The sequence below is a fragment of the Saccostrea cucullata genome, unplaced genomic scaffold (assembly GCF_032062105.1).
Source record: "Saccostrea cucullata isolate Sc308-1 unplaced genomic scaffold, CSIRO_AGI_Scuc_v1 ctg515, whole genome shotgun sequence".
Classification (NCBI taxonomy): Eukaryota; Metazoa; Mollusca; class Bivalvia; order Ostreida; family Ostreidae; genus Saccostrea; species Saccostrea cuccullata.
Genome location: NW_026929059.1, coordinates 150,973 through 166,278, shown reverse-complemented (window position 1 = coordinate 166,278; position 15,306 = coordinate 150,973). Strand labels below are relative to the sequence as shown.

The 15,306-nt window shown below is 33.6% G+C and overlaps 1 protein-coding gene across 3 annotated transcripts in view; it reads left to right on the top strand.

The window, feature by feature from the left end:
• LOC134279700 (multidrug resistance-associated protein 1-like) overlaps positions 1-15,306 on the top strand; it is a 333,553-nt gene that overhangs the window by 182,184 nt on the left and 136,063 nt on the right. For 2 of the 3 annotated variants that reach the window (XM_062762126.1, XM_062762125.1), the window contains 2 exons: positions 2,953-3,096; positions 5,733-5,817. In XM_062762126.1, the coding sequence (XP_062618110.1) occupies positions 2,953-3,096; positions 5,733-5,817 (229 nt within the window). The remainder of the gene's footprint in view (positions 1-2,952; positions 3,097-5,732; positions 5,818-15,306) is intronic. The other variant, XM_062762127.1, reaches the window with a different exon arrangement.

The window sequence follows — 15,306 nt, the reverse complement described above, 5'->3', positions numbered from 1 at the left end:
ATCTTTTCCAAAATTGTGAATTTCATGGCCCCAGGGTCAGGAGTTCTAGTGCCAGGGCGGGGCTATATAGATTATATAGTGAAAATGCATAATTTTTTTGAAATTCTTCTTTTCTGTTTGTGGGCATTAAATAAACTAACCAAGTGCATAGTTATGCTGAATAAGACTGCCTCTTCTCAAATTGTGAATTTAATAGCCCCAGGGTCAGTGGTTCTAGTGGTAGGGTGGGGCTATATAGATTATATAGTGAAAATGCAAAAATTCTTTGAAATTCTTCTTCTCTGTTCATGGGCATTAAATAAACTTACCAAGTGCATAGTTGTGTTGAATAAGACTGCCTCTTCCAAAATTGTGAATTTCATGGCCCCAGGGTCAGGGGTTCTAGTGCTAGGGTCGGGCGATATAGATTATATGGTAAAAAATGAATTATTTCTTTGAAAATCTTTTTCTTTGCTCCGAGTATTAAATAAACTAACCAAGTACATAGTTATGTTGAATAAGGCTACCTCTTCCAAAATTGTGACTTTAATGGCCCCTGGGTTGGGAGTTCTGGCGTAAGGACGGGGCTTTATTGATTATATAATGAAAATGCATAAATTCTTTAAAACTCTTCTTTTCTGCACCTGAGTATTTTTAAATCAATTAACTATGTACATACATGTAGTTATGAGGAGGGAGGATTTTGAATTTCAGGGTCCCATGGTTAGGGCTTCTTGTGTTAGGGCAGGGCTCTAATGTTTATACAGTGAAAATGCTTGAATTTTTTGAAAAATCTTTTCCTTTGTTGTTGGGTATAATGCCAATGATCTTAGTATATATTTCTGACAAAAAACCTGCTTCTTCCAAAAATGGTTAATTTCCTGACCCCTGGGACAGAAGAGGTTCTTGGGGGGGGGGGGGTAACATAGTCTGAAATAATTTAATACTTTGAAATCTGCACTTTGGTATCAATCAACAGCATGATGAAATAAAATTTAAAAAAAGTTCCAAAATTTTGAAAGATTAGGCCCCAGGGTCAGTGGTTCCTGTGGAATGGGGAGCTCAACTGTGGACCTGCCCTAACACAAGAAGCCCTGACCCAGGGGCCCTGAAATTCACTAAAAGTGGAAATGCATTTTCTCTTTGTTACTCTGATCTACCTCTGGGTATTAAGTAACCAAAATAAGCATGCTGAGTGTATAATTATGATAAGCAATGGTGCCTCTTTCAAAATTGTGAATTTCATGGTCTGTAGTTTAAAACATAAATCAAATTCAATTGTTGGAAAGTTGTCACATGATACTCAGGTGACCTATAAGGCCCATGGGCTTCTTGTTTTACCATAAAAATTTTCCAAAATCCAGTCATTTCAGAAAGTTTATATACTATATACATTATTGTATCCTCATTTCCAATCGTATCTAAATATCATGACTGAAAACACAAATTTAGAAACATGACACAGATCTACCAACACTGTTCATTATTTTAGAGTTACTTCCCTTAGAATTTAATTCATATTCATAATTGTAAAGACTGTTTGACTGTTTATGTTAAGTAATTTACCATATTGGAAACAAATTTTCATAAAAATATGGCATAGCTTTGTTTTATACTTGTTTACAGTTACTACATGTAAATAGTGTCTCCTTCGCACGACCTCATTCAGTTACAGGTTTTCGGCATTTGTCATATCTTGTGATTGTCCTGGGTATGCGGTAAATAACGGTCTGTTGACCACTGTTTACTGTCTGTCCCTGAACACAATGTACAACAAAACAATCACCATTTTTCTTTCTTGCTGTAGAGATGATTCTACACGTTGAAGGAAGCACATGTGCTTTTGTTTACCTCTGTAAATTACGCTTTGTTGGTTTTCATTTCACAGAAAATTCTACATGGGAGATCACTCTCAATCACAGTTTTATAAGTGAATAAACTCATGATATAAACCTTTTTTCTCCGGATAACCATGACTTGCCAATGTCCTTAAAGTAATATGCAAGCATCCTTAGTTAGTGTAGACTTAAGTTCTTTTCAAATCTTACCCTCTCCCCTCTAAGGATTGGTTGGGACCACTTATGGGTTTAAACTTTTCAATAATAAACTGATTTCTGCTCTTTACCTAGCCAACATTCTCAAGTGAGCGATGTGGCCCATGGGCCTCTTGTTCTAGCCAATATGCTCAGGTGAGCAATGTGGCCCATGGGCCTCTTTTTTATTTTTCTGGTCTATTGAAACTGAAATAAAATATAAATGCATGCTGTTTTCTTATCAAGATTCAAGAGAAATAAAATGATGGAACTTTCTCTGTATATGAAAAGAGTGAGCTACTTTGTGGAAAAATATATGAAGAATGCTGTAAATGTTTAATATTCAGTGTGTACAATATTTGGCGGAAATTGAATTTTGAACAAGTTAGCGTAGATGTAATTTAGAGCAATTCTTATCGTTCTTACTTATGTATATAAGTAGAAAACATTTAGTGTTGTACTTGAATTAGCAGAAGTGTCTTTCCACCAAAAGCGCTAAAAAGAATACACGGCCAAATGTAATATGTTTACAGTATGCATAATTTGATACAAGTAACATGTTAATCGTTTGGGATGTCTTGTGGTTAACGGATTAGCAATTCTGCATTTGATTGCCATCCCTAATTATTATCTCCCCTTAGAAGAGGGCTTGGCCCTTCATTTGAACAAACTTGAATATCATTCAACTTGGGAAACTTCGTGGTAAGTGTTTTTGAAATTTGCCCAGTGGTTCTTTAGAAGAAATGTACAAATGGTGTGTTGTTGTTTTTGTACTGTCATTAATTTGAAAGTAATAAATGGATTTAAAGTAGAAATCCACTGTAAGATACATAATTTGATATATAATTAAAATTGTTATTATGGCACATCCTTTTTCAAGTAATCATGTGTGAAAAATTGTGTTATGAGCATTATCTTTCCTTTTTTTGTTTTTGTACAGGTTTCTTTGGTAACTTTTGCTGTCTTTGTATTGTCGGATTCAAATAAGCTTGATGCTGAGAAAGCATTTGTGTCCTTATCTTTATTCAATATATTGAGGTTTCCAATGTCTATGCTTCCACAGATTATATCGAATATTGTACAGGTAAGATGATGAATTTTTAAAAAAGGAATCACTGCTTATTGTTTGGGGTATGCCAGGGCATAATTTGAATTTGCCTTTTCAATTTTGCTAGCCAAAGGTGATGATTTGCTCCTCTCACGAGAATGAGGAGAGGATCTGCATCCTTGGTTACTGAAAAAGTCACCCATTATATATATATTATCCAGGATTCCAAATGTTAATAATTTAATTTTGTTTGTATTTTGGCCTCTCATTGGTTGATTTTCAAAAAGGAATGCAAATTATTTTGTATAATCTGGTTTGGTATGGGGACATACCCTTGATGACCAGGTTAATCATCTTATCCATGCAATTCCCTCATTTCCAGTCCTCAGAATCCATGGAAAATAACAGATTTGATAAATGTACCTATAACTTCAAACAGTTACTTGATCTTACCTCATGTAAACAAACATCATGGCTGCTAGATCTATGTATCGGTTATAACCTCCCCTCACTTCCGTTACTACGTCGTCATCGTTAATTTTTCACATTTTCGACTTCTTCTCAAGAACCGCTGGGCCAATTTCAACCAAACATGGCACAAAGTATCCTTAGGTGAAGGGGATTCAATTTTGTTCAAATAAAAGGCCACGCCCTTATTCAAGGGGAGATGATTCAGAAATAGTGAAAATTTGATGCTATGATTTAAAAATCTTTCTCTCAAGAACCACTGTGCCAGGAAAATTGAAACTTATAGGGAGGCATCCTCAGGTAGTGGACATTCAAATTTGTTCAAATCATGACCCCCGGGGGTAGGGCGGGGCCACAATGGCTGATCAAAGTTTTACATAGGAATATATAGGAAAATTCTTTAAAAATCTTCTTCTCAAGAACCACTGGGCTAGGAAAGATGAAACTTACCCGGTATATGGAAGCATCCTCAGGTAGTGTAGATTCAGGTTTGTTCAAATCATGACTCCTGGGGGTAGGGCTGGGCCACAATGGCTGATCAAAGTTTTATTTAGAAATATATAGGAAAATTCTTTAAAAATCTTTTTCTCAAGAATAGCAAAGGCATGAATGATCATATTTATATGGAAGCATCTTTAGGTAGTGTACATTAAAGTTTGTTCAAATCATGACCCCTGGGGGAAAGTCGGGGCCACAATGGCGGATCAAAGTTTTACATAGAAATATGTGGGAAAATTCTTTAAAAATCTTTTTCTCTGGAATAAAATAGGTATGAATGATCATATTTTTATGGAAGTATCCTCGAGTAGTGGACATTTAAGTTTGCTCAATTCATGACCCCTGGGAGTAGGGGCCACAACATGGAATCCAAGTTTTACATAGAAACATGTAGAAAAAAATCTTTAAAAATCTTATCAAGAATAGCAAAGCCATGATTAGTCCTATTCATAGTGTAGATTCAATTTTTTTAAGTCATGACCCCTGGGGGTAGGGTGGGGCCACAATGTAAGTTCAAATGTAAAGTGCAATAAAGCCACAGGTAGTCAAAGAAATATGCATGCATCCTTAGTGAAGATTCAAGTTTGTTCAGATCATACCCTCTCCCTTTTAAGGATTGGTTGGGACCACTTTTGGGTTTTAACTTTTCAATAATAAACTGATTTATGCTTTTTTCCTAGCTACATTGCTTAGGTGAGTGATGTGGTCGATGGGCCTCTTGTTTATAATCTGCTTCGTGGATTATAAAGTGTAAACTGACCCAAACCAGATTATACTCAATAATTTGGCCAAGAATTAGAGTCATTCCTTAATTAGTGTCCTAGGTATACCCAATAAATTAGAGTCTGATTCTTTTAATTAGGGTCCCAGGTGAAAAGCCACATTGTTTTCGTCTTAATTGTTTTAATTATTATTATTATTACACTTAACACTTTTACATTTCAAAGCCTTTGGATATATGTAATTTATGTCTAAACCAGCCTATCTAAATGTCTCCCGTATGTTAGGTTTTGTACTTCCGGGAACGTCACTTCCGTATATGCCCTATATTGACCAAACTTGTATGAATGATACATCTAAGAATGCACACTACTAGGCTTGCTTTTGATGTGTGATCTGACCTATGGTTACTGGATAAGTGACCAGGTTAAAGTTTTTAAAAGTTGATCCTTCAGAAGAACATAAGATCTATCTGAATAAAACTACAATGGATGATCTATCAAAGGATGAACACTTTTGATTTAAATGCTGGATTTGAAGTACATTTTCTGGATGAGTCAGTTATTTATGTTTGGATAAGTCTATTACCAAATATCTAAAACCCCAATCAGAATAAAATTGCATAAATGTTGTCTTAGGATGTCCTTTCTAGATATCTTATAAGTGGAAATTTTAGCGAGACGCATATTTAGCAATTTGTCCTTCTAAATTGGTATTTTATTTTTAGCGACATATAATTTTAGAAATTTTAAAAAGCTCACTAAAGAAGCTATTACAAATTAAGTACAATTAATTTTTAGCAATATTCAATTTTAGCGATCTTGGCACCCTAGCTAATAATGCCAAAATTAAATCCTCGTTAAAAATTCTGTTTATACGGTTATTATTTGTTTAAATTTGCAATTCATAAAGAAAACATTCTTAGAGATGAGCTCTGTAATCTCTGATTACCTCTTTTTGACATGGACTTTTGTTTTATTTTGTAGACATCTGTTTCTCTAAATCGATTGCAAAAGTTTTTGAACCACAGTGAACTTGATAAAGATGCTGTACAGAAAGACAAAGAGAGCAGTAAGTAACTGAATTTATTATCTTCAAGTATTTTCACCTACCTGAGCTGAAAGTGCAAGTGAGCTTTCAGTGATGACTTGTTGTCCATTGTCTGTTCTTCTGTAATTTTTTTGGCATTTTTAATTTCCTCTCAAATTGTTTAAATGAAGGGCCAAGTCCTCTTACAAGGGGAGATAATCAAGAACATACAAAGTAGAGGATAGGGTCATTAAAAAAATCTTCTTGTAAAGAACCACTGTGCCAGAAAAGCTGAAACAAATGTGGAAGCATCAAGGGGAAGTTTACGATTTAAATTGGTAAAATCATGACCCCTATGAGCATAATTTGTTTTTCAGTTTTGACGTCTTGAAAAAAGATTTGCTGAAGTGCCTTACTAAGACTGATTACAAAGACAGATGTGATATGACCTAGCTGAACACAACATGTCACTTATTTTTTACCCATTTCATGGGCTCATTTATGCGGTACAATGTACAATTAATTCTTAATAAACCGCCACTTTTTGTAATTAAGAAATCATGGCGGTATAATGAATTTGGCGATGAATTGAATTTCCCATCTTTCAGGACACAAGAAGTAGAGTTACCATTCTTAGAAATACCATTTAGTGTTTCTATTCTTATAATTATATGTTCATGTATATAAGACATGAATTTCTAAATTTGAAAATTCAAGTAATTTTTTTTATGTACAATTTTGTTAAAACAGAATGTTCAGTTATGAAATAAAGAAAAGTACATGTGTATGCATGTAAATCGGCACGTCTGATATATTAATAATAATATATAATTATAATAAATTCACTGTTTATGGCATCATTCTGAATGAAACGTTCACAATTTATACCTTATAATTATTTTTTAAGCAAACTTTGCATTGTTTGAAGCCACAGGCACCTGACGTTGCTTATTTTTCTTTTAATAAAAAAAAATATACCCATACCTTATAATAAACCGGTTTATTATAAGGTATGGATATTTTTTTTATCAAAATGATCATCAAAATGATATCGTATTCGGCGTACTCTAACAACTACTGCTTTCGTGGTGAAGCCGTGACTTAATGATGTTTATTAAACCAAGAACAAAATCATTAAAACAGTTCATATTAAAATTATTTATTTAATTCTTATTTAATTGCATGTACCTTGTCTGGCTTTGCCTGCTTTACAACAGGGATAGCGTCAACCAATTAGCTGCGTTTCACTGACCGCATGCACCTGTGGCGGTATATCGAGATAATTGACACTTAAAAATGAACGTTTGTTGTGAAAACAGGGTGGGGGATGGAGGTATGCGAATTTGGCGTTATAAAGAGAATTTTCATTAGTAGGAAAAACGTTCTTAGGAAATCATGGTGGTAGTGCGAAAATGGTGATGAATCGAATGGCGATAATTTGAGAATTGACTGTACATCAAATTCACAGGAAATGAAAAGTTGTGCCATATTTTGAATAGTTGGCTGAAAACTCCCATTTATGTTCTTATTCGTTCCTCTCAAATGAACATAAATGATATTATTAAGGTCTTCCGTTTCCAACGGAAGACCTTCTACTGATTCTGTTGGTAAAGATTATTTTTCTTTTTTTTTTCTTCTACTTCCTAGACGCCAACTTTGAGGCCTCATATCTCACTCATTTATCAACGGATTTCGCTCAAATTTTCAGACATTATAGACATTATTAAACTCTATCAGAGTGGTATCTAACATTTCAAAAATTCACTTCCGCTTTTGAGTTATTTCCATTTAAACGAAAATTTATAGGCTTTCGTTTCCGGATAAAGGCTCAGAGACCACAAAAGCTGGAGCAGAATTTTTACTGCTTTTAGGTAACAGAAGGACTGAAGTTGTGCACATCGGTTTTTGTTTTTCGATTTCTGTATTCACAATGGCGCTATATAGGGGTCAAAAATTAGAACGCCTAAAAGAGCGAAAATTTACACATATTTTCCTTTTTATCTTGAAAACTAAAGATATTTTGTGAAGACATAATGAACAAAAGTTGTGCATAATTGCAAGGGCTTTCATGTAATAATATTCAAAAGGGGCTGGCCCCTATAATTAGGGATCATGGGACCTTGAAAGTTTTTGCTTTATAACTCAAAAACGGTAAATATTTCGAAATGACTATCGATTATAAAGTTGTGCTTTAACATCTTACTGATCTCATGATATTGTTATTGTGTTTGAGTCTTGTTTTAAATGAGCTGGTGCATGACCTATATATGCACAGGTAATTCTTTTCACTCAGCACGTAAACGAGAGCTCCTCATGCGTGTAACCAAAGCAAGCTTACTATAAATAATAAACATGGCTACATTGGATGCTAATATTCTTCTGAATAAAGTTCTCGAAGTGTTTGTGCTTTTTTCTTACAAATTATCATGTTTATTCACTGACAACTTTCCCTTTTATTTCATTTTTTTAAAAATCGTATAAACCAAGTCTACTAAAAAGGGAAGAAGATATAATCTTTTCTTCTTATCACATAAAAGCAAACAATATAGTGAGAAAATAAAACATAACTAAGAGGCACATATACTATTCACAGCCTTTAACTGCACGGCTTTAACATTCACCTTGTTTGTTTACAATTATATAACGCGCCTCCCTCGATAGCGGCAGGGCAAAGTCGGTCACCGGGAATCAATCGGCCTGTGATCCAGCGACCTAGAGTCATACACAAAAAATAAACCACCACAGAATGGTTAAATTACTTCTTGATAAAATTGTTCCTTTTTATACTATCTCTGTCCAATGAAAATATTATTTTGTTCGTGTCTTACTTATGGTAGGAAAGAAAGCTAGATCCGTATTCACCGTAAACAAGGCTCCGTTCCCATTTTGATATTGAAGAACTCTTTATGCATATAATTGAAATAAACTTGCCGTAAGTAATAAATATTTTACCACACTGTATCATATCTCTTTTTTAAATTAGGTTTTAAACGTGTTCTTTGTTTCCCGTTCAGAGTATTCGATGGTATCATGTTCTTTTATTAAAAAAGATCTTTCCAAGAGAAAGAGTTATAGAAAAAAAAGTACGAGTATCTTTTATTCATTTGAATATAAACACAAACAATTTTAACGGAAACAATATACGCCCGGATTATATATACATAAAAAAAAACTTTTAAGAGTCAAATAATACACAATTATTTACTGCGCGATTCTCATATTCACCTGGAACCCAGATTCTAAGTGTTTTTACCATTGTGTAATCTATCTTTCGATTACACGCAGCCAAGAAATTCTAAAGCGACACACCGTGGTGAACCATTGACCCCGCAGTCATAGGCAAAATAATTGGTATATATATATACAAACCATTCTACAACAGTAAGAAAATATTATTTTCTCTAAGTAAATTTTCTGTTTTTTTCTAAATTTTTTATGGTTGCTTTCAAAAATATCTTAAAATGTTTTAGGTTTGACTTTAGTACAAAACGCTGAATTCTTAAAAACGCAACTTTTTCATCTATGTACGACTTGTTTCATACCAACTATAGCCGTATTCCGCCATATTTCTTTCAGATACCTTGTCTCATTGTAACGATATATACCCGAATGCCCTCGTTACACTTGAATGATTTTTTGGCTTGGCTATCGACTTGTGCACATCTTCGATGGTAAAACATTTGAAAACACATGGGTTGATCAAGACATTTCAAAATCACACAACATAATAATCATATTTCTGAATAATTACAGATTTGAATCAAATGTAATAAAAAAAAGAAAGAAAATGCAAGTTTGAAAGAAAGATTCAGTTGCACGAGTATGCATTTTTACACTGCGCCAATTTATGCAGAATAAACATGAAATGAAAAGCACTAAAACCCGTAAACACACTTTGAAATTATTATCATTTGAATGGAACAAAACAATCAGCGTCTTTGATTTGCAGGTTTTATGCAGACTTTGATGCACGTCGAGAAAACGCGTATTAAACGTACCCATACCTGGTAATAAGTTAGCTCACAAGTCAAGTGATAACACCCTTTCCATTTATTGAAATATGCATCACAAAAAAGAAATTCATAAAAACTCAATAAACACCCTGTATCTACTCCTACAGTCTAGCGCGTCGATACACATAGTCCGTGCTGATCAGATTTTGGTCAGGGAAAATATCACAAGTGGAAAAGAGTGGTATTTGCGCGGCTGAAATGGGGGGGGGGGGGGGTCTAAAGTATAATTATAACGGCTTCATAAGGTATAACTGAGTCTATTTAGTTCTAATAAACATTCTTTATATAGTCAACCAATATTTAATTACAAATTATTTTAGCTACAAATCTAAACCAAGTAATTTGATACACGGTAAATATTTAGTTCAAGACTTAAAAACATTTAACCAAAATACAAAAGTTTATGTGTACATCTGTACGTTCTTTAACACACACGCGGAAAAAATTCCCCTTTTAGACTGATATTGAGGCATTTGTATTTTTAAGGGGGGGGCAGAAATAATTGACATGTCCGTTACCTAAATTCTCTTGGAAGACAGACATTTCTGCCAATTCCATTTTTGAAGATTTTTTATTGTCTCACTCCGACCACAAAGTATGAACATTTTTGCGGAATGTGGCTGTTCTATAATTATTACAGGAAGTCTTTCAAGATTTCAGTATCCCTGTCTGGCAGTCTACTGTTGCAATATTTGGGAGATACTTTTAAAAACTTTGGTAGGGAAACAACCAATATTTTTTAAAATGCAACACAACACAACACAAGTTTTCCGAAACACATTTTTTTTCATCACAGATATTAACCATGGCTATACCAATTTTCAACTTTTAAAGAGAATCTTCCGAATCGTAAGGATAGAATTATACCCAATGAAGTGGACTAAACATCGATAAGTAACACTGGCACATGTAAACTTCATAAGTGACTTCTGTGCTGCACACTGTCTATTAATTTATAGAGGTTTTATAGTAAAGTTCAAGAAATAATGATTTTAAAGCAATCAACTTAATTAGAGCCCCGCAAGGATTTGCAGGTGCCCTACAGTAATCACTCCATCTGTCCGTCCGTCTGTCATGCATGTCTTTAATTTATATTGTCCTCCAAAATCAGTCAAAAAAAAAAAAAAAAAAAAAAAACAAAATAAAACAAAACAAAACAAACACAAAAAACAAAACAAAACAAAAAATCCTATGCACCACACTCTATACAATCCTTTTTGGTAGGGGATAAAGGAGGCTTCCTGTAACTTTTCTGTTCAGTACTTACTTTTGAAAGCTTGAATCTGCGTATTTTCCTGCAAACAAAAAATGTGGAGGGAGCGTCCACAAATTTTCTGTTTTTTAAAAAAGTTCGCTGGAATCTAATAACTTTTTTTATGGTTGCCCAATAGAGTTCAAATTTTTGTATATGTAAAATGGTGACAAATAGTTGAGAATGAAAATATTCTACTTTGTGACACCAATATATTTTTGTGACTTTTGTATACTGTTGTAAAATGGTGAAGAGATTCAAATAGTTGATTGAAAAATGATTGAAGGTACGCGGAAAATTTCTTCAAATTATTCATATTGTTAGACGTATAAATATCCATACTCTATATTACAGAAAAAACATTCTCTCTCTCTCTCTCTCTCTCTCTCTCTCTCTCTCTCTCTCTCTCTCTCTGTATGTGTGTACAAAAATAAAGTATGGTAGTTTTATTGTGTATAAAATTATGAAAATAATTTTAAATCAAGTTATATAAGGTATTTAATTTAAAAAAAATTAATAAATAAAGCCAATACACATTATTTATAATGAAAATATTTTGATGCTAAGTTTGGATTCTCTGTGTCTGTAATTAAGCTGGTTTGGAGCTATTTATTTTTGGGGTGAAATTTCGGACTATCGGTAGATGTGTCCTGCTAACTTTTTTATGCATAAGATTATGAATGGGCAACTTTTTTTATGGTTGCCCAATCATCAGTACAAATTTGGTATGGTAGATCAGGAGGCAGAAATACATATTTTGATGCTAAGTTTGGTTCTCTATGTCCCCTGATTTGGAGCTGGGGTGGTGGGGTAGATTCCTTAACCTTTATTAGGTCACCTGAGTAAACTCAGGTGACCTATTGCTATCTGTTTTTCTCGTCCGTCGTCGTGCGTCGTCTGTCCTATTGTGCGTTAACATTTGAACATTTTCAGCTTCTTCTCTGCAACCACTGAACCAATTTCAACTAAATTTGGCACAAAGCATCTATGGGTGAAGGGGAACAAAAATTGTGAATTTCATGATCCCTGCCCCCCTGGGGCCTGAGGGGTGGGGCCAAAACCACTAAAATTAATGCAATCTTTAAAAATCTTCTTCTTTACTCCTGGACATCAAGCAGTCAAACTGTTTGCATGATTGTAATCAGCAATGAGTCCTCTACCAAAATTATGAAATTCATGGCCCTGGGGTCAGGGGTTCTAGTGCTAGGGTGGGGGCTAAATAAGTAGGTAGTGAAAATGCAATATTTCTTTGAAAATCTTCTTCTCTGCTCCTGGGTATTAAATAAACCAACTAAGTACATAGTTATGATGAGCAAGAGTGCTTCTACCAAAATTGTGAATTTTATGGCCCCAGGGTCAGGGGTTCTGGTGTTAGGACGGGGCTCTATTGATTATATAGTGAAAATACATGAATTCTTTGAAAATCTTCTTCTCTGCTCCTGGGTATTAAATAAACTAACTAAGTACATAGTTATGAAGAGTGCCTCTACCAAAATTGTGAATTTTATGGCCCCAGGGTCAGGGGTTCTTGTTTTAGGGTGGGGCTCTAATGATGATATAGTGAAATGCATGAATTCTTTGAACATCTTATCCTTTGCTCCTGGTTAAGATACTAATGATCTAATTACATATTTAAGGCCAGGATTTATTTTATTTTCAGTTTTACAAACCCTCCGCTCAAGGTTTTGAATCTTCAGAAAAAAATAAAACAATTTTTTTCTTTCCGATGTCAAATTTGAGTCGGGATCTAGATTTCAAATTTACGAACTCGCATTTCCGGTTTTAAGATGAAACGGCGGGTAATTAAAACTAGCGCTTGGTTTAGTGTAAAATTCATCGATACGAGTGCCATTCAAAACGTTTCACCCGTTCAAAGGACAAATAAAATGCTGATGACTTTGTTGCACAATGACATGCTGGTGAGATAATTATGTATTCGTTTCAAAAGTATCTGTCTGTAAATTATTTTCCTCCCCCAGGTTTTAAACTGCCCGTGGTAGCTATTGCATATTGCCAGCAACATTGTTTAGGTCTCTGTTATAGCTTACAGTCTAAGCATCATTCATCAGAAAATGGTTGCTTGTGCATCAGATGTAATGAATAAAACTATGGGAGAAGTTAAGTCCATTTGAGGAAGAAATAAACAATAACCTGAAGAAATAAAAAAAATCAACTATTAAAAGGCAAGAATATACAAATATATACAGGCATGTAGTATCATCTGTATCAGCCAGAAAAATTATTTTACACTTAATTGAAAAAAAATGTTCACCCTACTCCCCAATACTCCCTGTCTGTTTTATGATAGGAATTATAATTTTAGGCATCAAGTAAATTTTAGAACAATGTCTACACATTCACCTAACACATATTCAAAAAATGAAGATATATTGAAACACTTTTAAAGAATTGATTTTTAAAAATATATTTTGACCAACATCACAAAATTTATATAACTGGCCCAAACTGGCAGCTGATGAAATAAGCAATTAAATGTTCTACTTTCCTATTTGTAACCATTATGTGTCCAGTGGTAAGGAGCCTATTAGAATAGCATAAAAAAAGAATGAACAAATGTTAATAATTGATTTATCCAAAAAAAAATTTTATTTCCTTCTCCTTCGGGACTTTTTTATTCTCATGTTCATAACTAAACCTAAACATAAAAAAAAATGCTGGCCTTATAGTGAAGAAAGGGGCCTCTTTCAAAATAGATAATTTCAGGGCCTCTGGGTCAGGGGTACCAGGGAGGTACTTTGACTAAAAATAAATTAATGCTTTGAAATCTGCCCTTTGATAAGCAATGGTGCCTCCTTAAAAATTTGTGAATTTCATGGCTTTTGGATTAAAACACGAGCCAAATACAATTGCTGGAAAATTGTTACATGATACTTAGGTGACCTATAAGGCCCGTGGGCCTCTTGTATAAGAATGCATTGGCAAAGAGAGATAACTGCTGAAGATGTTCATATTGTAAACTGAATGCTGCTATGAGTCCCTTGGGATTAATTAGCTTTCCTCCTGAAGAAAATCCAGAGCATTATATTTATCTGTCACATTGAGATGAATTACCACCTCTGTCTGCAAATGAAAACACTCTGAAATGTTTATTAAATATAAATTTTTATAATTTATTTTTGTTTAATAGTTATGATTTCATTGAATTCTAAAAACAAGAAATAGATTGAAGAAGATTTTTTGATTTACTTTTTTCACTTTATGTCAATTCAAGAATATTATTAATTTTTAAGATAGTTGTATAAAAACCCCATTCTATCATTAATACTGAAAAAGTTCTTATTGTAACTTTAGAAGAAAATGATGAGAGAGGTACAATTAATCCCTTGGGATTAATCATCTAGCCTGCTGCAGAAAATTTAGTAGGCTTTTCTCTATCTGTCACTTTAAGATTAATGAAAACCTTTGTCTGCAACTGCTGTTTGTTTGAAGTTAAGGTCAAGCCTTCATGATATTTGCATTCATTGAAGGCTGGCATTTTATATAACACATTTTTAGCTTCATAATTGTTTAAATATACATTTAATGTTAAGTTGTTCTTTACTGCCAAATGTAAATACAAGGATATTATTTTCAGGTTTTTGAATATCAGGAATTATCTTGAAATTTTAAGAGTACAGTTGCTGTTGCTTATTCTTCGTACATTTTTTAATCATCCCGTAAGCTGCACCCTATTAATTCTACCCCATGGCGGGGCCCTTGCTGACTGGTCAGTTTTCTAGTTTGTTTTATGATTTATTCAAAACCCGTATAAATGATTAGTATAGTGTGCTAACATTGTAATTTTGTTCCGTGATTAAATATCAGTAGCAGGTTATATAATGTACATTCAAGTAGTAATAAACCCGCATATGTCCAGATTCGAAAATTTAAGAACTTATATACTGGGGTAACAATCTTATCTGAATATTACAGACTTATCATGTAATTACATGCTTTTACAACCTAAATTAAACTGTTAAAATCATAACCGGCACCAAAGTCAAACCATTTGTATCGTTTACCGTATATAACTCAGTATTTTCTTTAAAATGAACTTATATCTAGCGCAAATTACTTTCCTTGGTTTAAAAAGTACGCGTACGAGAGAGTGAGTGAGAGGCATTTTATTCAAGTACCTTCAAGTTTTTACCAGCGAGTCCCTGTATCAAGTATTGTCTAATTTTTATTCTATTAAACATAATCTCCCTTTCCTATTTAAATTTAATTTATTTGATGATTTTATTCAACTTCAAGCACAATATCATT